General features: G+C 40.4%; 1 protein-coding gene across 1 annotated transcript in view; it reads left to right on the top strand.

The window, feature by feature from the left end:
- Window positions 1–1,428: 1,428 nt before the first annotated feature.
- ttc27 (tetratricopeptide repeat domain 27) overlaps window positions 1,429–27,429 on the top strand; it is a 111,324-nt gene continuing 85,323 nt past the window's right edge. The window contains exons 1-5 of the mRNA XM_036592875.1: window positions 1,429–1,719; window positions 4,842–5,019; window positions 11,864–11,993; window positions 13,912–14,052; window positions 18,742–18,844. Of these exons, the coding sequence (XP_036448768.1) occupies window positions 1,629–1,719; window positions 4,842–5,019; window positions 11,864–11,993; window positions 13,912–14,052; window positions 18,742–18,844 (643 nt within the window). The 5' untranslated portion in view covers window positions 1,429–1,628. The remainder of the gene's footprint in view (window positions 1,720–4,841; window positions 5,020–11,863; window positions 11,994–13,911; window positions 14,053–18,741; window positions 18,845–27,429) is intronic.

Genomic DNA, 27,429 nt, shown 5'->3' with positions numbered 1-27,429 from the left:
CAATACCATTCGCCAACCTAAATGGGCTGTAAGATGCTTTACAGACTGGCTGAAACAAAACAACATTAATACTGATCTGGCAAAAATTGACTGAGCTAAACCTGATATTGCGGCAGTTTTATGGCTCAGTCCGATTTGGTCAGACTCTGAAGATCAGACTACACGTTTGGCGAATGATATTGGGTTCATTTCTGGCTGATTCCAGGTTGTTTAGCTGTTCTTCTGTCACAGCTGCCGACTGATAACAGTTTGGGAATTTAGTATAAGGAGCTGGAGAACGAGTGGGCGGAGTTCGTTACTCTGACGTAGCACCGAGCTGCTTGTTAAGGAACTATAATTTGGTGAAGGAACTGAGAACATTAAAACATATTAAACGCCGCGTTCACGGCCCAGTTTATTAATTTATTACTTTATTTATTTGACTGTTGTATAAAAGCGATAGAGCACTCGAGGAGTGTGTTATCACCAATAACATCACGGCTGTGATGCTATGATATGATATGACACTCCCTCACTATTCTATTGCTGTAACACTGATGTCCACCTTGTAGATGTAAAGTCAGAGACGATGGCTCATCTGCTGCTGCACAGTTTGTGTTGGTCATCCTCTAGTCCTTCATCAGTGGTCACAGGATGCTGCCCACAGGATGCGGTTGGCTGGATATTTTTGGTTGGTGGACTATTCTCAGTCCAGCAGTGACACTGAGGTGTTTAAAAACTCCAGCAGCACTGCTGTGTCTGATCCACTCAGACCAGCGCAACACACACTAACACATCACCACCACGTCAGTGTTACTGCAGTGCTGAGAATGATCCACCACCCGAGTAGTACCTGCTCTGTGAGGGTCCAGGGGTCCTGACCACTGAAGAACAGGGTAAAAGGAGGCTAACAAAGTATGCAGAGAAACAGATGGACTACAGTCTGTAACTGTAGAACTACAAAGTGCACCTATATAGTAAGTGGAGCTGATAAAATGGACAATGAACGTAGAAACAAGGAGGTGGTCATAATGTTATGCCTGATCGGTGTATCTCATAGTAATCACTTACTATGTCATAAAATGTTCTCAATCAGAAAGTAAGTCATAATACGAGATTCGCAATTATGGGATTGTAAGTCATAATTCTGACACAGACAGTCATTATTATGACTTACTGAATGCTAAATACTAAAATATTAAGTGCTGCATTTGTACTAGTGAGGGCTGAAAATTTTCTATGTTAAGAAAATAGAAGATGATTTCAAAAGATTTTAGAATTCGAGTTGTTACGTCACTCATTTTTACTATAACTAATAACATTTCTGCTTTCTGATGTCAAACATGTGCACTGAAGCCTACAGCGGCTCTCCTCAACGTCTGTCTGTGACTCTGCGCTCCAGCAGCTCTTCTGCAATCTGCCTCGGTACGTCTTCCACACAGCTCCCAGAATGCAACGCGAGGCTATCATGGCCGCTTACTGATGACACGTGTGGAGCACAGGCAGAAATAAACAAATTTGAAAAGAAGCCCTACAGTTACCCCAGCGGAGCGTCTGGACGGCTCGGATTGAACGTTAACCCCCGCCCCCCCCCTCGGTGACCGTGTCCCGCTGCTGTGAGTGCCGGCGAACGGCCGCTTGCTGGAGAGATGCTGCTGGAGGTGGAGGCGTCTGTGCTGAGGAGCTTTCTGCTGGAGACGGAGCGCTGCGAGTGGGAGCAGAGCATCCTCGGCAGCGGAGGTAACGTTGAACACGCTTCGGCCGGTACCTGCGTCTCTCTGACGGCAGGAAAACGGAGCGACACCCGCTGTGGGCTTTATATTATTGCCGTGGCGGGAACGGTGGAGGCGCGCGCGTGGAATTCTGTTTCGAATATTCGTAAAATGCTCCCGTAACGGCTGATGGAGCGCTCGCGGAGAGGTCTGAGTGAGGACCGTTTAACGGTCACTTGGTTGTTCAGGTTAGTCGGTTAACGTCCACTAAATTTATACGGTTTGGACTCGCTGGATAAAAAGAAACCGGTTTGGTTTGGTCAGCGGTCACTCGCGGAGAGGCTCGAACCGGCTTGCCAGCTTGAGCTGCGTATAAAACATTAATGTGACAGCGACCCAGCTAGCTTAGCTATCTAGGTAGCCATCTCTGTCACGGTATTCGGTGCTTCTTAAGCGCGGACTTGTCTTTAAAAGCTTTATTAACGGTCACGAACCGGTCGGCTAGCTGGGGCTGCGTGTGTAACGTCAACGCTACATGTCAACAAGACGACTGCTGTAACGTTAGCTAGCTCGGTAGCCGCTCCTGTCATGATGGTCGCCGGTTCTAAACTGTGAATTTATATTGTAGCTTCTGAGCAAAGGGTTTTCTGTCAAGCGAGGGGCTCAGTATACATTTTCGCTGTGGAAATCTGACGTGTTTTGCCGCTGGCGGGTTAGCTAACCTGGCTAGCCCGGTTAGCTCGCTAACGTGAGAGAACCCTCGGACTCGGCGCCTCACGTGCTGTGTGAGTCGAGTGTCCGTTCGCTGCGCCTCGTAGAGCTGTAGCTCCGGTAAACGGGGACGAAGCTGGTCGTTACTGAGGCGTGTTGGAAGGTCTGTAAGCTACCCAACGTTCACTTATACGCGGCAGCCTATGATCCGCTCCTTTTGTGTTATTTTGGAGAGACTGTCGACTTTTTTGGCGGAGCTGTGGGGGAATCTTAACGCATTTGTGGGCGTGAGGTAAGTGTGCTTTTCCACGGTGGTGTCGTTCAGCTTCGAGCTAACGGGGATGCCCGGAGCTCCCTCCCTGCTGAGCGTTCTGCCACAGCTGGACATGTTGGCGTGACTTTTATGAGTAAATAACGTTATCGCTGTCTTCCTCTGCACTGGTTTGACGGCAGGATGTTGTGTGTGTGTTTTGATGCTACATTAGACACAAGGCTTGTTCGAATATTCCCGGTCCACCTTAAATGGTGCAGCTATGACAGGTAACTGCTGCACCCTTTAAGGTGGAACGTGAACATTCGAACAAGAATCTGGCGAATAGGAACTTGAGCCTCGTACACAGACCTCTGAGCAGCCGCCTAGGCTAGTAACCTAGACATGATGTGTAGATACAGGGCATTGAAAGTATTACGTTTATTGTAAACACTGTAATGCATTTTAAATGCCAATATGTAGAAGATGAAAGGTTCGCCCTTTTCACTGTTTTTTCATGCAAATTTTCATGTTGCATCCATCCCTTCTCCCTGTTCTGACCCCTCCTTCTCAAGCTTAGCCGTCGCACACCTTCCACTGAAATCTATTCATGTCCGTTTTGCGTTGTCTGAAGTATTTAAATTTCCCAGGCCGAGGCAGAAAAGCTATTTTTGGTCTGTCCTCGTTCAGCCAGATGAATTCACTACAGTTTCTCCTCAGAAGAGGCATTTGAAGTGAAGAGAAGTGACAACTTCGCTCATGTAAAAATAGCTACCCTTTCTTCACTGAATAATCACAGGCTCTTTTTTTTGACATGCTTATTTTTAGGCATGTCCACCTTGACCCTTTCATTCAACGCATCCTTATTTAGTCAGCTTATGAAGTAGGTTTTATCACCAACGCTCTCTTATCTTGATTGGCGAGTTAAAGATCTACAATTCATTGTCATTTCTTTGAAATATGACTATGTTTTGTACCTCAGATGGTTCATTACTTGTATTTTGAGTCACAACCCTTAGTCCTGTCGTCTGTGCTTTATTGTGCCCCTTTCTCTTTTCCCTTTATACTTCCAGTCCTCCATCTTTGCTTAGTTCCAGCACCCATTCTTTTTTCTTAATTATTCTCCATCTCTTTCACACAAGTCTCCTTTCTGCCACATCTTCTCCAGCTCCATCTTCTGCGTGCTCTTGTTCTTTCCTGCTGCATGCTGGTTAATGCACCAGCCTTCGCTTTTTCTCCTCCTTTAACTCCTGCACGACCGCATGTGACAAGCTGTGTTTCAGAGTGCTGCAGAATATGGACTTATGAAGAGCAGGCTGTCACTTGTGGTCCAGCAATGGATTTGTATTGTGTAAACCCCTCTCTTATTTATGGAAAATTAGAGCTTATTTTGTGGGAGGATAACTTATTTAACTGGTAGCACTTTTGACTAGTTTTGACCATGCATACGCAGTCGCACTTTCCGTAAGAGCGTCCGGATGAGCAGAATGTTTAGGCGATGCCAGGCTATGTCACTAAAATGTCTTATTTTATTCAATACACTTATAGAAATAAATGTTATATATCTCTGTAATGCTAATCCAGGTGAAGTAGCCCAATTTAGCGCTATCGCAGGTCCTTCCTTCCTGCTGCTGTTAGAATGTACAACCAGTACTGCTCCCAGTAGAACCCTCCTCCACCCCCCTTTAGACCTCACACACCTACAGAACATAAACTGTGAATTCCTCACCATTCCCTGTGTGCAATATAATCAATCCCTCATGTGCAATATTTGTAAAATATCTCTATAGTGTAAAGATTTCTGCTTTTCTATTATAATGTTTATATTGTTAACTCGTCACCATCCTATGTGTAATATAAGTCAGTACCTCGTGCAATTTTGGGCGAAGTGTAAATATCTTAGCTTTTATTTATTTATAAGTCTTTATATTGTTTAATTATTTGTGAAGGATAGAGTTTCCTTCTAGTTATGTGTAGTTGACTAAGCTGCTGAGAGAAAATGTGATAAATTAAAATGTCTGTACTCTTTTGAACAGTGTTGGTGCTCATTGATAAAGTCTGTTTAACGGGGAAAAGAAAGATTGATGTGTTTGTACAATAAATGTATTGTTACGAAGTGCTTTTTTTTTTCGACAGTCTGCAAGCTTTATCTAACCTCACACTCTCTGTGTGTTTGTTTTATTGTCTAGATGGAGGTGTGCTGCTGCAGTATGTGTTTGATGGGGATTTTGAGGCAGTACTGCTCAGTCCCCAGGTGCTGGAGATACTGGCTGGAGACCCAGAAGAAGGCGAGAGCATCGAGGCTTACCTGGAGAGACGGGTCCTTGGCTACATTAGCAGTGCCACAGACGACCAGAGGAGTGACAGGTGAATACTGTAAACAGCCATTCACAAACAGGATAGATTGTAATGTGCACATTTTCAGGCTGTAACTTACTCTTATTATTTTGCTGTTTTTCTTTTTTATCGTTTAAGCTGTGTTCGTGTTTATAAGGGGAGGTGTTCTCTGCATGGAAGGCTGCAACACGGTTTTGTTTGTTGAACAGGCACGAGCAAGGTTTTAAAAAAGCGGTCTTGGGGTGCTACAGAATTTTCTGAAACCATATATTTAGATGATTATGAGATGTGTGGTTACTTAAGTACATCTTAAAGCTGGAGACAGCACATTTTCTGATATTTAAATTGTCCAACTTGATGGAATCTATCAGTGATTCATGATATTATCGTTAGTTGCACCAAGCCTAGTATGTTGCACTTTACAGTGACTCCTTCTGTAAACATTGGAACTTACTACCTTTTTCTGAACGCACCATTACATTCTGAACAGCAGCAGGGTAAGGCCCGAAACATACTTCACGCAAAGACGCAAACACAGATGTTTCGAGCTACGCAGACAGGGTTTCAAACGTGGTTGCGTTCATAACGTGACGCAAGCGCAAGCTGCATTCTAAGCGTTACAGCAGGGGGCACTAAAACAACAACCAAGCCTGTCCAAGTGGTCTCGCACCACCAGCGTGCTTCTCAACTGCCATAGCAGACGAGTAGTTGAGTCTCACACAAAGACGGCATAAAAATATGAGTAATTATCGCATTTCCATTCCAAGAGAAGAGGTAAAGCAGCTCACTCTCCTCTGCTGCCCACGTTTAGCTGTTGAGATAGCAGTAGGTCCCTCTCTGATTTGTACTCTATCGCCCCCTTCAGAACTGAGTGTTTTAATCTCCTCAGCAACGTAAGAACGTGCGGTGAGTTTGTACAGAAGGACCGAGCGTTTGCAGTGCGTTGGCCGAGCGCTGTCATTTGCGTTCGCATCCTTGCGTAAAGTATGTTTCGGGCCTAAGTGAGGGAAGGGGCAGCTGCTGCTCTATGTTTGCAGAGTTGCGTGTGTACAGTAGTCTGTGTGTGTCATCTCTGTCTAAAGAAATAATTGATATTGTGGAAAAGTAGTATTGGTATCATTTCAAAATTTTTAGAATTATTATATGTGGAAAAAATCACTATTTTTAACACTGTGAGGATCACCAAAGCAGTTGTTAAAAACTTCACTGATTAACTCTTAGAAGTTAGTTGTCTCTGGTGATAATAAAAGCACAGTGTAATTTAATATTGCTCTTGAAAAAACACAGACGGAAACTCATTGAAAGTTTGGATTCTAAACTTTCAATCAGTGTGACATTTGTGTTGAAGAGATATTAAATTAAGATGTAAATTTGGTGAGAAGTCACTGTTGCACCTTTAGTTCTGTAACATCCTTTACATTTTGGCACAATTTTATTATTTCTTGACGTCTAAGCAGATGCAAAATAGTTTGAATAATTGACTTGTAGGTTGGTAATACAGAATGTAATGTAATTGACTAGGTTAATTAATATGTAATTACATAATTACATTTTAATACTGTTGCAAGTAATAACCTTTAATGTCTAAGGGATAAAGGTGCCTTGCAGAATTGTCTGCCTTAAAATGTCTTTTATATTGGATCATAAAATGTCAGAAAATGTTAAATGATGGTCATTTGTCACTGTAACTTTTATTATTTTTTAAGCGGCTGTCTAATATATGAGTCCCTTGCAGGTTGTTATAGTAAGAAATGATGCTGATTTGCAGTCAGCCAAATGTTTCATGTCCACTAAGATACTGGCTATTGGCACGCAGTAGTTTTGTATAGAACCAGGGGTAGATATTGGTCTCTTTTTCACCACTGGCCGAACCGTTCTGAGCACGGAGGGTAACCATTACAATCGCTTTTCCACTCGGACACGCTTTTACATGGAACGCGTAAAAACCGGGCTCAGCGTGTTTTTTTCGGCACGGTTAGCTAACCGTACTCAGGGCCACAGAACCGTTCACTGATTGGTTCTACTTTGTCACTATTCTTCTACAGCACCCTGCTGCATTATTTTAAACCCGAAATGATCAAATGAGTTCAGCTCGCTCACACAGACGCCAAATAAATGAAAGCAGTGTGTTATTTAAAATCCACCACTCATTAAACGTCAAAGCTTCAATCTCACATCAATTTCTAAGTGTTTAACAATGTATATAATCAGGAGAATGTAGCTAGTTAGCATTAGCTTACCTAGCATGCTGCCAGCACTGCTAACCACTGAACAGGTTTGATTCTGACTAACAAAAGCTTTACTGATGCAAGTTTAGATGATAATGACTCAAATCTGAGGAAACTAAGTGGAGCGGCTGGTGTTGGAGGGACGGAAAGCTGAAATTAAACTGGGTTGTTTCTGACCATCGCTCTCAGCTGAGAGTGAAAGTTTAGGTCTTCCTCTAGACCTTCAAATAACTTGTACTTATGTACAGTTTGATGATCTTGGAATCTGCATTTGTTTAGAAATGGCTCAGAGAGACTTTCCTGCCTTGTGTAAATCTATGATCATCTTTCTCAGATCTGCATAAAGCTCCTTGGACTAACCTGTTGTACTGTGTGTTGGTCAGTCCAATAAGTGATGTCGAGCAAACACTTTTATGTGAGCACAAAGAAGCTACCAGCTGTAGTCAATCACGATCACTAAAGGGAAGATAAGAGGCCTTGGCCTTTGCGAGTTTAAAGACATTTTGGAACTTTCAGCACCACTAAATTAATAATCTAAAGGGGTGTGCGTATATTTTTGACCCTGTATATTAGGGCTGGGCATTTAATCGAAAAGTAATCAAAATCGACATTCAGGACCTCTAACCGACGTAATTTTGCCCATGTCAGTTATTTCAGTTTTTTTTAAATTCTGTTAATCCTTTCCCCGTTCTGTGTGTTCATGTACTGTCCCCTTAAAAACGTACTACCGCGCATGTGTTGTCACGTGACTCCGCCACGTCCACTCTGCGACATGGAAGCTAAGGCTATGTTCACACAGCAGGCAAAAGTGGCCTAAATCTGATTTTCTTTGTTTGGCTGTTCACATTATCTTTTAAATGTGATCTGTATGCGACATCAGTCTGAACGGATCAGCTCCTAAACTGACCCACATGCGCAAATAACAGTGCATCATGTTGCTTCACACGGCTCATCCAGAGGTAAACAATCACGACTGCCAGTGAACGCCAGTCGCTCCCAGAGGTTCAGCTTCATCTTCTCCAGCATCACAGGAGCCATCATGAAGCTTCACTGACTGACAGCTGGGCTCATCACCCAGAATGTGTTCAAGCGGACAGAAAAAAGGCGCGTTATCCAGCCACAGTCACTTCTTTGGTTCATGTTCTCGAATTCTTTAAACTATGCTTTCAGACTTTTAACTGTTCTTTGACGCTGCAGAATTACTCTCCTACGACCGCGTTCGGCCATTTCTTTTAAAATCTCTTCAAAAACGGAAGGTTTTGGATACGTCTTCCAATTTTTGTACAGAAATATTATTTTATATTATTATCTCCTTCGTGTTGTTCATGCGCAGCGAACTGTGGGTAACCGAAGGCCGGGATGGAGACATCTGATGCGCCCTTCAAATCACCCAGAATGTAGGCTGCATCTCTAGGCTGTACACGAAGGATCCTTCACTTTAGAACGGCCTTGTATGACGTAGCGGCTGAGAAATGCAGCCTACCTCGGCTGCAGCCTGGGCTTTGGAGCGCAGCTATTATCTACACTTGTCAAAGTGCAGAATGTCATCATTTAAAGCGCTTTCAAGCACTGAGATGTTGCTGACAGACAATACTGTAGTATTATTCATGCTGAAATAGTTGAGGAACACCTCTGTTTACTCTGTTTAAGTATTGCACCCAACATATCTGTTGGTTTCTAATTTATTGATTGTGACTGGTCATGGAAAATCATCTGCTAGGTTTCAGCGTGCGTGAAGCAGAACCGCAAGAGTGAAGATTGTGATAGTGCGAGCAGTATGTTTGAAAAATAAGAATATGGTAACGAAGTTGACTGACGACTTGGCTTGTGGTCTAGTGTTTAGTATTGTCAAGGGTTATACATTGAGGTATTGCTCAAAAGGAAAGATGCTTTGCTTGCATATCGTAGATTTTGCTTTAAAGGGTGGATTCTGAAAGCTCACAGTTTTTCTTATATATTGTTCCACTGAAATACACAGTGGAGTCACATTATTAAGACCACTTCCTACTACTCATGCAGCTTACGTTCTGGGGAATGTTTTCGTGGCATTCTCTGGGCCCACTCATCCATGTGGAAGGCACTCTCAACCGATTTGGGTATAAATCCATCCTTGCAGATCACGTACACCCATTCATGCTGATTGTCTTCCCGGGGACGGATGGGATCTTCCAGCAAGACAATGCGGCATGTCACACGGCTAGAAATGTCAGACATTAGTTGAAAGAGCATGACTAAGACTTCCAAGTACTACCCTGGCCCCCTAATTCCCCAGACTTTAACCCAATTGAGCATCTGTGGAACCACCTCGACCGCAGCGTTCGTCCTATGGATCCTCCCTCACACACCGTCCAACAGCTGCGGGATGCACTGCAGTCAGCATGGCTCCAAATACCTGCGACAACCTACCAGGACCTTATGGAGTCACTCCTGCTGTCTGTGTCGCACATTGGGGTTACTCTGGATATTAGCTGGTGGTCATAATAATGTGAGTCAACTGTATGTGTCTTGAAAATCTTTATTCTTTGTTAAATGCGTGTCAGCTCTATGAAAAGATGGCATAGCTGCAGAGCAGTGCCCAAACATACCATTTTCAGCATGGCAAACAGCAAATTGTTTGAAGTGTACTGTTTCTTTATTGATATTTATCTGAATTGTGTCCTAGTCTGAAATAATTTGCCTTTGAATTGATTCAACGTCTATTATTTTTCTGGCCCCTTGGATGCATCTGTATTTATTTTTGTATTTTTGAGAGCTCACAAATCAAATATTTATTTGGATTGAGTCATTTGGCTTAAAAATCAGAGATGAAAGAAAACTGAGAAACATCCCAATGTTATTGTCTATTCATCAGTTTATTGTAATTAGCTATCTGCAAAATGCATGACAGGGCTCCACAAAGGGGAAAGAATATATGAACAATTATTTGTTGTGATTAGTGAATACATCTGCCAACTCTCCCATTCCTTTTTATTTAGCTGGCTATTTAGGTTATTTTCTGTTTTTCTGAGCTACTAGGTATAAATACAAAAGCACTTAGTACTTACACTTAGGTTCTACAACATATTTATAACATATTGAAGTGATACAACATAAAAGCTAAAGCACTGTAGAAATAACACAATTCTGATATTAAATATAACTTCATGTGTGTCTTAAATTATGTTTATTGTGCATTTCCACAGCTCAGAACCATGCTACAGAGCTAAGCTTAGGAAAAAAAACCTACTAGCACAGCCTAAGCAGAGCTCTTTATAGGATTCCGGTTGAATATTACTACTACTTTTTTCCTCTCCCTCTATCACGTCTCTCCTCCACGACGTCTCACCGCCATGAATTATTAATTTTTGATAAGTCCAGATTAGCATCGCCCCTTTCTCCTGTGAATAAAGCTGCAAAAGAGTGTGTAGTGTAGACACGCTCCACGTGTGCTCCCTTTTTCCTTATCCTTCTTAACTTTGCATTTTAATCATTCATTTTCATCTGTCTGTTTACGACATAATGTGTTTGTAGACGTTCGTAATTGGTAGCTTTTCTGCACTGATCTGAAATCAGTTTTGTGTTGAGTTCTGTAAAGGTTAATGTTGCAGTGGACACAATTAAGAAGCAGCTCTTAGATCACTCTGGAAACACCTGTAAACTGGTGGAAGGGAGATAGAAGATGGTGCACAGTAGCAGAAGAGGCCAAAGAGCATGGTGATGATTTCATGAATCAAATCACCACTGAATGTGTTTAGAGAGTTGATTTACAGCCATAGTGGACGGAGAGAAAAGGGAAGATTTTACTGAATGCGCTGTCCATTTGGATTGAGCAGGACTGCTTTCTTTTAAAGCTCAGCTCCTCACTCATTCATTTATGTTCTGTTCTGTCACTCTGGACAGATTAGCTCTCTTTTTCTCTCTCTTATCTGTTTTCTCTCTTTTTTTTTTCTTTCTTTCTGTTCTCTGAGTCTTGTGGCTCTGGTCTTTTTCCTTCTCCATCCTACAGCCCTTCATAGAAAGAGAACACAATGAGATTCATGGCTTTTTCTCCTTTGTTTCACTCTTGTGTGAATACCTCAGCACACCATTAATCTTTGAGAAATATGGGGACATTGTGTGTGTATGTGTGTGCGCGCACGCATATTTGTGTGTGTGTGTGCTGGTCAGAAAAAGGGATGTAAATAACACCAGTAGGGTTGGTGCCCTGAGACGGACATGAATTACTACTATAGGCTGTTGATGCCAACTCGGAGGACATTTACTAGAGAGAATTCATTTATGAAATCTAATATTCGTTTGTATCCTGGACCTGCCGTCCAAAACCAAATCTAGAAAAAGAAAGAAAAAATCACTGTGAAAACAGAATAGAAGGACATTTATAAAGGATGAATAGCTTTTTCTACAGGGGCATTAAAATCTTTTTAGGAATCCAATATATTCCTGAAACCAAAGTTAGACAGAAGTGGATTTGTTTTATACAGGGTGAACCGTCAGTGAGTAAATATTGTTTTCCTGGCTTGTATTTATGGTGTTCCTCTGACTTAATTTATGCATTACAGCTTTGATTCATTAAAATGTATGAAACAGTACCAATTTGTCATGTTATCGTTCAATAACCAGCTCTGCCTCTCGCCCTTCCCTTTTTTCTTGTCCTCCTTCTCTTTTAGGCAGATAGTTCTGTTGGCATTGGCGGTAGCGTGTCTGAACTTTTTTGCCCAGGCAAACTGGACGGGACCTCCAGTCAGCCTGCATGTCGCTGATTTCCTTCCTGCGGCCCTCCTGAAGCCCTACTCTGAGGTATTGCACCAGGGATGGGAAAAAAACTCTTCAGCCAAAAGCACAGATTTTTTTCAGTATTGGCTATGTAGTTAATCCATGCTGTGGATTAAAGATGTATTGAGTATTAAAGGATTGTATTTTCTCAACATTCATGCCGCGAATTAAATCCATGTTGTGCCAATTTTGTCTTAGTGATTTGAAGAAATGTTACAGATATGCATCAGTGCGCCTGAAATCTGTCAGTATTTCAAAGGAAAATAATAATCCATTGTTGTGGAATGTGAATTTTTCTTTTGAAGTGTTTACTGAGAATTCATGCTTTTTACAAATACAAAAGTTCCAATATTCATATTAGTGTTATTATCCATGAATGGGTCAATAACAAAGTTTTCAGAATGGCAGTTTTTAAAAATCATATTAAAGAGGACATGATGTACATTTTAATGTCTGCAAATATATTTGCATTTATAGCATTTTGTATCTTAATTATTGTTAATGTTATCGAAGCTTTTAATTGCCTGTTCTAGTTATTAAAGCTGTGCTGGTCTTATTGCACCATTTGACTTACTGGTTGTGCCACCTGACTTTTCAGACTAATTTCAGATTAAACAGCCATCTGCTTAGACACCCATAGAAACCTTTGATCCTGGAACCTGAGTTACACTTACATTTCTTCCAATAAATAAACATTATTATAACAATTACACATTTGATGGTTTTCCTGAGGTCCTGCAACCTGACCATAGTAAATTGAACCATTCTAACCATAAAAGATTTTTTTCAGTGAGTTGAATATTTGTAAAGTTGCCTTTTTTTGCAACATGGTTTTTATTTCAAAGTTTTCACATTTAAAATCATGCCAAATGATCTGAATTTAGAATTTTATATAAGTAAATTACTTTTTGGATATTTTACTTAGTCAAAATATATGGTGCACCACCTGACACTTTTAGACTTTTTGAGACAGAAAGAAACTAAAATGAAATTTATGTGGATGCACTGAAAATTGTTTCACATAAGAGATATTAAGTCAGTGGAGTCATTTGATATATGTTATGTATTTATTACATTTTTGAGAAAGTAATGGACTTGGATGCACAAAATGTGCATCATGTCAGTGACCCACATATCATGCACGTACATTGGCACTTCGCATCCCGTATTGTGATGTAATGTGTCACAAGCCTTCTTTCTGTTACAGTAAATCTTCCTTCATTTGACCCAATGGAGTGTGCCTTAATGGCATTAGAAGTGCCCTTTGAAGGCCTCTCATTATCATCCATTCTGATTCTTACTGCTGTAGCACTGTGTGTGTGTGTGTGTTGGTGTGTGTGTGTGCATGAATATCATTGGTGCTACTCGTTCATCGTTCATCAGTGGGTTCTATGAGTGAGTGAGGATGCATATTGGTAGTGAGTGTGCGCTCCAACCTGGTGATGTATAGAGTGTGTTGGTGACCCCTGGCAGGCCTTTGCTCAGGATAATGAGGATGTATAGAGGACTGGAGGGAGGACAGGCCATAAGCAGGACCCACGCTAATGAAGCCTCTTAGGGCCTCCAATTATACCGAGGTGAAGACATGCCTCTCTTTGACGCCTTGTGGATCGTCCTGAGCTCGCTTGAGACACCCTGTACTGCTGTGTGTGTGCGTGTGTGCGTGTGTGTCTGTGCATAGCTCTCAGGAGGAAACCCTTTCTGCTGTCCTACAGCTTTCTGTCCCTGATTTATCTGTCCAATACTAGAAAGTGGAGACCTTTTATATTAGTTAGAGTGGCTCACATAGAGATAATTCCTCTTGAGAATATGATTGAAAAAATGTAACTGCAAATTACAATATGTCTGAGATGTGTGTGTGTAGGTTTGTGGCTGTATTTGCTGTATGTTTGTCTTAACGGTGCCTCCAGTTGGATCTAACTGAATGTCTCTGTGCCAATAGCCCGGAGCCTTGACCTCAGCGTTGTTGTCCTGTCTGTTGTTGGACGGTGAGTCTGTGTACAGCCTGGTATCCAACCCTTTCCTGCTGCTGCTTGCCAGAGTTCTGCTGGTCAACTGTGCTGCAAAGCTGGAAAGTCTGCAGGTGAGACACTAGGGTGGTATGTGTGTGTATTTAATCAAGAAATATCCTTTAAATTACATATGAAGCTTGAATGTAACTATAATTTTTCATTTTGTTAAGTCTTCATTACAGCTGCTGCAGATTGCAAGGTGGAGGACTCTTTAGTCCCTCGGTATTATTACCTGATATGTGCAATAATTTGTTTGTGTGTGTGTGTGTGTATTTCTTTGTTAGTGTCCCTGGATTTCTGCCCACATTCACCTTATTGTTGTGTAATTTATGGCTCTCTGTGTCGTCGCTGTAAATCTCACTCTGTCGATGCACTACTTAGAAACAGGAAGAGAGAGTGAGAAGAAAATAATTCAGAAGGCTTAGTAAATACTGCAGTTAATTTATGCCCCATGTTTCGTTTATGTGTGTGTGCAGAGGCACATAACTCAAACACAGGCAGGTAATTAGAATGGTGCTGGTGGTGGTACTGGGAGTCCGGCTGCTTGTGTACAACGTGCGTCTATTAATCTTTTGTATTGTTTGGTCTCTCGTGTATGCTCCTATGTCCATTTTTCCTTTACCTTTCATAGTTGTTTGTTTGTTTACCTGTTAATTGCACTATGAGGTATTTGAGTGTTAGAATTACTGAAGTGTAATGTAGTTGTTTGCTTTTTCTGTGTTCTAAATATAACCTTCGGTTAAGTAAGGTGTCAATCATTAGCATCTATAATGCATGAATGACTTTATGGGAATGATGGGGTGTAGAAATTGAACTCCTTAAAAAAACATACGTAACATGTTTGCTCCAAGTTACCAAACATGAAAATATAGGTTGAAAAAACCCAGATTCATTCGGACAAGCAGGGTCATTGTAGCATTTTGTGAGCACCCTTTGCTGTTAGCTTAACTGTATTTGAAGTATTAGACAAGACAATGGGGCATGCACACTAAATGTTTAAGCAATAGAACACGAGAGGGGGTGTTAGTGCAAAATAACGTCATGTTATTCAGGATAACACACCACCTCAAGTGTTCTATTACTTTTATGCAAGAGTTGAATAGATAAAGTAAGAAATATATGTTTAATGTTAACAATTCCTTCCGCCAAATTATAGTTCCTTAACAAGCAGCTTGTTGCTACGTCAAAGTAACGAACTCCGCTCAGTCTCTGCACAGCCAGCAGTTCGTTCTCCAGCTCCTTACACAGACCAACACATTAAACTCGTTTCACTCTGTTTTTTCCTTGTCCGCTTGTTTTCTTCTATTCTATTGTTCTTGTTTTCTTCTATTTCTATTCTTGCTCAGGGCAGTTACCAACTTACTTCTTTGTTCATTATATGATTTATACTTTTGCTGCACTAATTCCTGTCTTACTTTGCTTTTGTGTCACATAAAACCATCTTTAGTGCCTTTTACCCTGCTCTCAAAATCCACTTTTTAATGCACATTTTTACTGATGAAAAATTGTACACTCTCGTAAAGAAAAATACAAAATAGAAAACGCACCAAGAAAACGTCAAACGTTTTATCTAATTGTGCTTAAATATTTTAAATACTTCAACCTATTTCAGTAGTTCCACCATGTCACTTGGATGGTACTGCTTAAACACTAGGTGCTTTATAAATTACGATCAAATGTGATCTTATAAGTATCCATTTTCTGTTTGTGGCAAAGTAAAAAGTAAAAACGTTCAAATGGCTCGAGCGTCTCCTACAGCTGTCAAAGTTGTTGCTTAGCAACAACGTCTCAGCGGAGTGATACAGTGTGAAAAAAACGTGCTACCAATCAGCTTGCGTGGCCGGAACTAACTGTTGTATACTATCTTTTAAAATGCGTCTAATAATACATTTACCAATTGGAGGAATGATGCTCCTTTATTTCCATGTTGTCTACATGGCTTACTGATTGATGAGACTCACTTTATCTGTGATCTGTAGGCTTTAGCTGCTATCTTATTCTAATCCTTTTGAGACAGCTGCCATGAGATCATGATGTTATGTACAGAATGTTGCAATGCATACTGTAGACCTTTTTGTGTCTACTCATTTGTGAAATTTTGAGTGTGTTAGTCCAAAAATGACTAAGGATTTCAAGGGCTAGGTTTCTGCCTTTGCCCTAGAAAACACCATAAATGATGTACCAGGCTCAAAAGCCTGTCTGGCGAAGCAACAGTAACCAAGGGTGCAAGGCTTAGCAATGGCTCAGTTCCATTAACTGACTATGCACTGAAAAGCCAGTCTGTATAAGACCAATTTTAGTGTAGCATACATGTTAAAGTGAGCTGATAGCCATTGCACTTCAGAACTGTGGAAGGTGGAGAGTGAGATCATTAGACCTTAGCGCTCATTTGGTTATAATAGATGTCAGAGGAATAGGCATCAGAGAGCAGTAATTATATTAGGTATGCATACATGTGTAGAGTTATGACATACTGAAGTGTTAACATGAGCTAAAGAGGAGAAAGTCATGAATCCCATTGTTTTCTCTTTCTTTGTAGGGAAGGCAGAAGAAAATAGTGATGTAACACACACAGACTCAAAGCAATATAGTTATTTTATTCGTAATTATTTTAATTCTCACTATTGCAGAATTAATATTAGAGTCTTGCTGTGTATTTCGCGTTAAAACAAATTGGCTCTGCATGATGTGGCAGTAATAGAACACAAAGCCACTGCAGAGCATTAACTCTCTTGCTATAATCACAGAAATTGTTGTGTTTGTGTATAGTCAGTCACCAACCAGAACTAATGCTGCTGTTCATTTACAACTTCACACCTATACAAATGCAAGCTGTTGTTAAAGAGATTAAATTGTTTCCTTGGCAGTTAGGTGAGAAATTAACCTCTCCACCCCGTGCACCACAAACACTCAGGCAGTCACAGACATGCACGCACACAAACAGAGACGTCCTCTGCCGTCTCCATGTTTGAGTGTATAAATGACTGAGGAAAAATTAATTTGCCGCTTCCAAGCATTTGAGAATGAAGTCCTCCCCCTCCAACACACACGTCCTTGCCTCGATTGCATTCCCGCTAATAAATGTGGGGACGCATACCCCATCTGCATATAGAGTTAAAGTGGTGAGTGTGCGGTGGTGTGTGATGAATACAGATTAAGCTAAACTCCTGATGAATATCCCTCAGTTTGACCAAAGGTCATTCCTGCACGTGTACGCATTTTCAATGGGAGAAGATAAAAGTTTGCTGTTGTTCCTGCATATTTATGGGTTTTTTAGTACAGTTTTGAACAGGAGTTATTTGCGAAGAGAGGAAGGTGCTGTGAAATTGTAGTTAGGGATGAGTCGAAATTGTTGAATATTTGAATAGTCGACAGTATTCAGAAATGAAAAAAAATCTAAAAGTAAGTTATAATTTTTGTTAAGCAGATTAACTTCTCTCTAATATGTACTCATATTTAAAGCCCCTGTCAGCATAGTTTTAAATGTAGTTTTGTTTGGCATGGAAGAAACATTTACTTCAATATTTATATTGAATGAATAAAATACATAAAACATAACAACATAAAAAATGCGGCTCCAGTGTCAGCCTCCCCTGCCAAAAAACAGAAAAAAAAATGCAAAACGTAGAACAAGCTTTGTAACGGTCATTTTGGAGATCTAATACATTTTTGCAGCTAATGTTGGAGAACCCAGGCCTTCATCTTATGACCTTAGACCACAGACATTGATTGATCAGCACTTACATTATATCCTTAACCTCTAGCTAGCTAGCTCACTAACTACCTGCTGGGGCATGCTCTTGAAACAGAGGCCACACAGGCTCAGTTATGGATCAGCACAGTCTTATTTGCGGACGCAGTGGAGAAATTTTTTATGGGCCTAATTGTGAGCCATGCCTGTAAAGTATAATTGTGGGGAAACACTGTGAGCCTTTCTGTTAGCAGGATAGTTAACATAATACTAATGTAACTACCTTTTTATTCCTACAGTTAAGGTGGACTGCTAGCTATCGAGTTCTTATAAATGAAGTTAATCACTTATAGTAGGATCTTGCAACAGGTGGCAACGCAAGTAGGAAGCAGAGTCTAGCTATGCTGCAAACAGCAGTGTAATAAACCTTCATTGCAAGCACCATTAACAAATTTAGAAAAGCTTAAATAACCTGCTTGCTGGGAGTTTTGGTTAGTACTCAAAGCAGCATGAAACTAGTAACTTTATGCGAGGGACAGGTATGCGAGTAGCTGATGTATCACCTGTGCCATTCTTAGTCTCGCTCATTCAAATTGAAGAAAAGAAAACAGCAGATAAAGTCATTTCAAAAGTTTCTTAACCAAAAATCCTTTCTCTACTTGTTCTTTGCAAAAACATGACAAAAACTATTGATAAAAGATGCATAGCATGAAAATGAGTAGACAGGGGCTTTAAGAAGAGGCTGGGGTCCTATGCTTTAGTCAGAGGTTCTAATATATGTAGTCTAATGAAGGAAGCACAGAAAACAGTATTGCAGCTGGCTAGTGGCTACTGCACACTGGGTGAGAAGTGGGGCTCTGTGCTGCAGATAGTGAAATAGCAACTATATCTATAGTTATAGAAGACATTGCAGAAAAGTTTGCTTTATGCTTTGCTCATGTAGATTTAACGTTATTAAAATATTTTTCAAATAATGCCTTACAGACCTAATTATGAAATTTGATTGAATTAACCATCTGTACATGTACACAGTTTACTAACGATCTGCTCTTTTTCTTTCTGTTCGTAGCTGCTGCCCTGGTGGACACTGAGATATGTCGTCTTGCATCAGCAGGTTCTGGAGGAAAGATCTCCACAGCTCTTGACCCTGGCAAAGAGCTGCATGGAAAAAGGCAAGAGAATATTTGCTTGCACACATCTGCCACGTGCATACACACACACACACTCTGCACTGAGCACAGGACAAGAGATCTCTAGATTTGAGGTTTGCGCAGGACTTTTTTTTTCAGTCCCGCTCTCGCGAGATTTCATCGCGCAGAAAATCAGAATAATTTCTCTACCGCCGGCAACCGAAGCGATTTGGCCCGCTCCCACCCACGCAGACCCGCACACATCCAGTGTCTGACATAGTCTAATCACAAATACATTATTCTCTGCTGAAATAACACGGCAGTCATGGTCATCGGGCTCACTGTGAAGTAACTTCACTGAATGCCATTTATTCCCAGTAAACACAAAGCAGTAATTAAACCACAGAGAGGTTATTATTGGTGTTTTGCTGGGGAGCTGTGGCTGTCGGACTGAAGGCTCTGCCCTCTCTCTAATATCTGATTCATACATGCTACCTCTGCGTGGCGTGAGTGAAGCGGCAGTGCAAGCGCTACAGCTCGGACGCACTGTCCTTTCATACAGTCAGTGTTTGAGCTGCGTAGCAGCGAGAAAGTTGCACAGATGTTTTTCCAGATGGATAAACGGTCACATCAGTCACTCTGCTCAATAAAAATATCATTTACTTTTTTATCCTGGACAGCATTCTGACTTCTGATTAGGCAAAAGTTTCAAGCCTAGTAGACCAAATCTGGAAATCTGTCTGCAGCACAAAATGTTTATTTAGTCATGAATTACATAAAAATCGTCTTTTTTATGTAACACCGTTTTTATACGGTCTTCTGTTTAATTTTCCTTTATTTTCATGGCTTATTTCAGTGTATTTAGGTGCGTGATGCGCGTAGAAAAAATCTGCCCCAGGTCTTCTCTAAACACTGCAGGGCTTCAGTGCGGCGCCTGGGACTTCGCACACGGTTCACGACACGTAGAAGCAGTATATGTAAACCAGGCCTTTGAGAATTTGCGAGTTGTTCACGTGATCGGTTGCTCGAGAATGACTTTATTCATTTTAACTGTTCTGCTGTTATATTGTTCACATATATGATTTAGTGATCGTTCTGCTTTATTTAGGCTATTCATTAATTTGCAGGATTTCTCTATATGCGTGCTTCTGCCCGCTCCTGCCTGAAGGGATCTAATTTCCAGCCGCTCCCGCGAGCAACATTGAAAATTAGTCCTGCGCCGCAAGAAAGAGTGCAGACCTCTACTCTAGATACCTATTTGAGATCCTGAAATTTAGACCTAGATTGCAGCTGTTGACTGTCACAGTTCTTGGCTGTTACAGCTGCGGGAAATTGAGGTTGTGTTTGAGATTGCAATGAACGCTGATTGTTCAAATATGGGATGTTCATGGTGTGTGTGTGTGTGTGTGTGTGTGTGTGTGTGTGTGTGTGTGCATGCATGTTCCTGGTAGAATTGAGCAGAGTGATGGCATCACTGTCAGGTCTTTTTACTTTTCTGCTTGATAAGAAGTAATTTCATGGCACATTTACAGTAGGTGGTCTAATACTCTTGGCAATTATATGCATGTTGAAATACTGTTGAAACTGTTTGTGCGTGTGCACATATCTCTCAGTTGTGGTTTTTTGTACTGTGTGTGTGTTTTGCAAACGTCTGTAAGGTGTTTTTATGACCTCTCGGGTATGTTTATATGCACAATGTCCATTTGTGTGCCTTAACACGTGGCCGCTGTGCCTCTGTGACCATGTTATAAATGTATGGTGGTAATACTGAAAGGTCTAAGAGCAGTTTTTTCTGTGTATGTGGTGACTAGCCTTCAGCTTTGACAGCTCAAGAAAACACACAAATATATATAGGTTATTTTGTCATCTCTCAAGAAGTCAAACATACTGTTATGCTCAAATAATGATAAGCATACACCTGTTTACAGTACCACAAATTGGGAGGAAGATTAAAAGGAGGATTTGATTGACCTGTCAACTTCCAGGAATACAAAAAGTTGCATGAATTTGACTTTCAAATTATGCTTGGTTCAAAAACAAGTAGGTTTAGTGGGATTTGATGCTTGGAGTGCATAAATAGAAGAAGTGGTTTAAAATACTTACACACATGGGCTCCACTTCAGCTCTCTGCTTAAAGATGACATCCCTTTGTCTGACGGTTGCCAGCATGCCAGTTGTCTTTTTCTTCCACAAAGGTAGGAAACAGACAGAGAGAGAGAGATAGAGAGTGAATTTAAGGTTCTCAGCTGTCTTCAGTCAGAAACCCTCGCCAAACGTAACTTTCATTTGCATTTTGTTTGCTTTTCAGTTCCTCTGTTGAGCAATAGAACACGAGAGGGAGAATGTCATTCACGATAACACACCACCTCGAGTGTTCTGTTGCTTCTATACAATAGTTAAATAAATAAAGACAGAAATGAATAAATTGGGCCGTCAACGCGGCGTTTAATATGCTTAATGTTAGCAATTCCTTCACCAAATTTTAGTTCCTTAACAAGCAGCTTGTTGCTACACCAGAGTAACAAATTCCCCCCCTCGCTGCACAGCCAGCGGTTTGTTCTCCAGCTCCTTACACTAAATACTGAAACTGTCATCACCACTGAGCAGCTTTTCAGTCGGCAGCTGTGACAGAAGAACCTAAACAACCTGGAATCAGCCAGAAATGAACCCATTACCATTCGCCAAACATGTAGTCTGATCTTCAGAGTCTGACCAAATCAGACTGAGCCATAAAACTGCCACAATATCAAGTTTAGCTCAGTGTTGTAACTTTTTGTTAAATCAGTATTAATGTTGTTTTGTTTCAGCCGGTCTGTAAAGCATCTTACAGCCCATTTAGTTTGGCGAATGGTTTTGGATTCATTTCTGGCTGATTCCAGGTTGTTTAGCTGTTCTTCTGTCACAGCTGCCGACTGAAAAGCTGCTCAGTGGTGATGACAGTTTGGGAATTTAGTGCTGTCTCATCTTCAGAGTCTGACCAAATCGGCTGTCGGTCAAATGTGATCTTAAAAGTGTCCATTTTCTGTTTTGGGCAAAGTAAGAAGTAAAAACGTTCAAATGGCTTGAGCGTCTCCTACAGCTGTCAAAGTCGTTGCTTAGCAACAGCATCTCAACGGAGTGATACAGTGTTTGTGAAAAAAACGTGCTGTTATGGCAAAATAACAGCACCGCTCTCAACCAATCAGCTTGCGTGGGCTGGAACTAACTGTTGTTAGAAGAGCAACTGTGGGAGCTCAAAGACAGACCTACTTTTTGCATTTCAGTGAAGAAAAGGTCTGTAAATTTGTAATGCCCCTTTTGGACGAAATCTGCTCGACATTTTTTCACATGATCCATCACTAAGAATGCAGAATTCTTGCTCAATAAGTTAAAAACAACTGTGTGCAGACCAGAGATGTCCGATTCAGTTTTTTTGCCCCCAATCTGACTATAGTGCTTTAATGTTGAGTATTGGCCGATGTTCATTCTGATGTTTTTTTTGTATTTTTTTTTTGTTTGTTTTTAATAATACAGCCACACAATATGGGTAAGGAGTGCCAGGCTACCAGTTAATGCTACAGTAAAATCACTTCATGTTTACCATTTGCAGAATATAACTTTCTGGGCTTTTATGTGTTGTTTTTGGCTTACTTTTTAAAAATGAAAAAAACGTTGGCTTATGATCCAATTTGTCTGATCTCCCTGATGATTTGGCCACTTACACATGTGCTCCTTTGCTCCTTTTTCTCGGTTTTGAACGCACTGTTACTGTTGAGACCTGTTTTAAGGCAGCAAGAAAGCAGAACATTTGTTGAGATGTTTTGATGTTTAGACAGTTGTGACTTGTGAGTGAAAAATGTGGAGTGGATTCTTTACATGCTTCGGGTGACTTGCTGTTTTCAGTAAGCGGCACAAAATAGGCTTGAAGCATAATATCTACTCACATTTTACCTGCCCATGTTTTGATCAGTGGTGGCTGGCTCAACACTGGCAGTGAAGATATTAATATGTTTTTTTTTTTTTAAAGTGGTTCCATACTGTAGACATTTACAGCTCTTTGTTAGTGTCTGAAAACATGCCTTACTGCTTTAGGTTGGGGATAATGTCTGTTTGAAAGAGCTCTATGAAAGTGCCATGAATGGAATGAAAAAAATATAACAATGGATCAGAACTGGATTGGCCTTAATGTAGACAATACCCCGTCCATTAACATATGCATGGATCGGCTCCAGTCCTGATGTGCAGAGTGGAATTGGGACATCTTAAGTGCAAACTGATAAAACTGTGAACTTCACACATGGAAGTAAATCAAGCACCTGCACTAAATCAGTGGGACTTGTCAGTTTCAGTCCTCTTGGGTGAAGAAGTCAGTCTTTTAAGCTGGTTCCAACAGGGTTTTCATTCATGATGTAAATAAAGCAGTAATTGCATTGCTGTTGTGGCAGTGTGCAATTTCATTCCTCAAAAGAGTGAGAACCTTAAGAGCATGATCCCAGTAGGGAATTGTTGGCCAAATGATGCGTTCTGTTTCAAGCAACGGTCTTAATTAGGTTCTTGTGCATTTTGGATTGAGTTTTAGAGAATCTTTTCCTATCAAACACTGAGCCAGCTCAGATGGTAAAGATGATCATCTACCAAAGCAGGGAAGAAATAATTTCATACTCATTTATTTGGCTCATGTCCCACCGTATTAGATTGGTCAAAATGTAGATGCCATATGAGTAAAGTAGATGTACATACCTAGATGCCGCGTTGGGTCCAGCCAGGCACGTCAACAGCATCGCCATTTTGGGGCGGTCAACATCGCTGCTGGACTGCATTCAGTACCATTACAGAGCGGCAGTTTAAGAAAGATACTGTCCAAAATTACACTATTTCAACAATATTGCTCTCAGAAAGCGGGACAGGATTATATAACGGAGGGAACGCAGCGATCCACTCTCATGTTTGTGTGATGCATGTTGTTTGTGTAATGCTTATGTGTAGATATGGCCGTTAATGGTTGTTAATGAGGCACAGAGAACCTGTTGATCTCATTGTTTTTCCTCTGGTTTTATAGGAAGCTTATTTCATTTAATAGTCTATTCTTGGGATCTTAACTTCATGTAGTAGTTATTTATTTACAGTGATGGTTAATGTGCTGTAGCTGGGTAAGTTCATTCCTCGATCCGTGTAGATATTCATAATAGATTAACGTTAGCACCTTCCTACATGAAACTTCTTGTTAATTTTCCTGTTCTATCTTAAATGGTGCATCAGCCAGGATCTTGTTCGAACTGCGAATTTTATTTTTATGTGTATTAAGATTAGAAGTGAGTGACACATTGATGGATTTGCTGGTGTGTGTGAGATTACGTTTCTACCGGAGCACTAAACTCAGTTTTTAATGTCAGGTGCGGACTGAATACTTTTATGCTGGTGCGGGCAGCTAATTAGCACAATCAGTTATTAAAGTAATAAAAGCTACCGAGAGCAGTCCAAGCAGCCTAGATTAATCTGTGTCTGAGGATTATAACAAAACAAATTTGGTGAAAATCAGTTGAGTAATAAGGAAGTTGTGGCTGATTTAATCCTGAGACTCATCGTCACTCAATACAAGGGAATTTGTTCACAAGCGGATCTTGACCTCTCCAACATGGCAGGCGTGCACACATGTCGCCTCAGATAGAGAACAACAGGCAACGCAACATCTAGGTATGTATATCTATGGTAATAACAATCAACAACCTCAGTAACATAATTTCACTCACTCTCCTCCCATTGCAAATTTTAGATGGCTGTTCTCCGTAGGTTTTGGAATCTGCACAGTCTTTTTTCCAATGCACCACTTTAGTAAAACAAACATTTACGCAAATGTTACTTGAAACCTGCCTGAACCATGACAGTTATTCGGTGAAAGTTAGCTTATTGCGTATGGGATTCATTTTAAATATGCTTTTTGAAGTGATATAAATATGTGATTTACAGATAAATTATCTTTACAATGATAGTTTTTGCACTTGTTACAACTAGTAACATTACTGAAATGGACAAAAGTGTTATTGAACAAGTCTTTGTGGCAGCGGACAAAAAAACATGAGAAGCATTATATAGGCTAAATGATACAAGCTAAATACAGGTGCTTGTAACACCTTTTAGTTTGAATCAAAGTTTGTCTTGCACAGTCCTATTCTTAGTCTTTATGTGCTTGGTTTTGAGGATTTTGTTATTTAAGTACTTATTTTTAAATCATAAATTCTCATACTGTCTGGAAGCTCCATGCACTCTGTTTTATCACGTTGAAATGTGTATTGCTTTCTAGTTATTTCATTAAATGCTATATTCATTTAATGTTTGTTTTACGTAGGAATTCTCTTCCTGTATATTTTCACACTATAAACTTAAAATATGGCAAGTGAATATCGACCCCAAATGTTGGTTATTGGTCTCCTAATAATCATTATTGGTATCAGCCTTGAAAAAAACATGATGATCGACCCCTAGTCTGTGCTGTGATGTGGAAGACCAACAAATGTTTAATTCCATGATTTTTCACAGATTTCTTAAACCCCCAAGATCCTCAAATATCCATAAGCTTGTAGTAACAGTGACATTGCTGCAAAAAATTTGATTGTGGAAATCGTTTATGAGAAGTAACATCAGCATCTCTTAAATTATGAACATAAGATCCCCTGCAGAGAGTTAAAATCACTATGTTTTGTTGGTGTTGGTGGCTTTTTTTACTTTTACCCGTGCTTTAGACTAGTTTGTCTTTCATGCTCCATCCATTCTCACTGAGGGCTTTTGGGCAGTAATTTGCTGCAGCAACACCTACATCTAAGCAATCAATAGAGCAGCCGCGCTCTACGGATCTGCTGGACTGTTAAATGCAATGCCCAAACAGTGATTCAACTTTGGAGGGACTTTATTTGTCTGTGGAGCAGGTGCACGGAGCATGACTTTTACTTTGTATTTCATCAAAAGTAAAATCATCACTCTGACCATGTTTGACATTTTATTGTTCGACTGTGTTTCTTATAAAGCTGACCGTTTGTCGCATTTTTTTTCATGCATTTCATGGAGGGCTCAGTGATACTAAATTGTATAATCTTAAATTGCATATAAAGGGTATTCTTATATGTTTTTTAAGCCCTAGCAGGTTTGTTCTTTGTTCTCATGCTTCACTTACATGTATTCTTTAATACAGCGTTTAAAACTCGTGGAAAAAGATAATTATCATGAAATTTCATGGTCTTTTATACATCGTTTTTCATTCCAATCCATCTCAGACTTCAAGTCAATGAAGCATTTTATAAGTAAGTAAATAATAAAGGTGAATTATTCTTTAATCATCCTTTAAACACAATGAGTTACATGGGTGAGTGGGTTTAGAGCCAGGTCTTTCATCACGCTGCTTAGTAAATGTCAACCTACACTGGGGGTTTACTCAGGGTAATAGAATGGGACCTTACTATGTTTTAAACAAGAATATTGTTTAGAGTAATGAATTTTGGAGGAGAAGTGTGTGTGTGTGTTGTGTGTGTGTGTGTGTGTGTGTGTGTTAGGGGTTGGAATCTCTAGGAACCTCACAATTCGATTCGATTATGGTTCAGAGGCTGCAATGCGATTATAAAAAGATTATCGATGCATCTTGATGTATGTTTTTTTTCTATACATGATTTCTTCCTTTCTCACTGTGTGACAACTTGGTGCTTTTAAAGCAATATATCTTTTGTTAACAAATCAAACGGAAGTGATGTGCCAAGTGAACTGGAAGGCTCTCATTCACTGCTCTTGTTTGGAGCACATGAGACGCAGGCTGCCATTCATCTGTGATAAAATGCGCTGTTACGGTGACATAAGATTCTGTGGCAATGGATGTCCACGCATCACGTTACAGCTGTCTTACCTGTTTTCTTCAGTGATTTCATTAATTCGGTTTTGGTGTTGTTGTAGAGAGTGGGGGGGTCACTGTGTCAGTTAAATATCTTTGAGATGGGACGCTGTATCTCGGCTCCAGAGTGTGCAACATAGTGCGAAAGCCCTGGTTCTCAACGACTGAGAACGAAGGCAAATCCTTGGCAATTTATATTGTGATTTTGACGTTTGTGAATCAATTCAGCATCGTCCACGGCCGCATCATGATGCATCTAAGAATCGACCACCCCTAGTGCGTGTATGTGCGTGAGAGAACATTGTGTGAAATTTTTTGTAATTGACATTGACGTTTCCACCTTTCATCCCAAAACGTGAATGTCAGCTGACTTAACTGATATTGCTTTAACAGAAAAGCTTAAAGAACATTTCATGTCATTTCATCCCAGCCTAAAAACAATAGCACGTTACAGTTCCAGTAGCCTGCTGGCTAATGTAACATAGTAAGCTTTAGCCATTTTATTTTAACAAAAAGTGATTTATGGGCTGTAAAAGTGAGATTTTACTGAACCATACCAAACAGAATTAGTAATACAAACATGTCTGTTTTCACTGGTCTAAGCAAGCATCTCTGGGGTTTTACTACATTACTTGCCATGCTGAAATGGGTTACTGAAGATGCGTGCTGTGAATCTGAGATACTCCTCAGTTGGTAGAATAAAAGCAGATTCTTTAAGTAACATTTGTGGAAACTTTCCTCCTGTGCTTGCCTTCCCCCACAATACTCTTGTCAA

This window comes from Colossoma macropomum, unplaced genomic scaffold (assembly GCF_904425465.1).
Source record: "Colossoma macropomum unplaced genomic scaffold, Colossoma_macropomum, whole genome shotgun sequence".
Lineage (NCBI taxonomy): Eukaryota > Metazoa > Chordata > Actinopteri > Characiformes > Serrasalmidae > Colossoma > Colossoma macropomum.
This window is presented reverse-complemented; position numbering and strand designations above follow the sequence as displayed.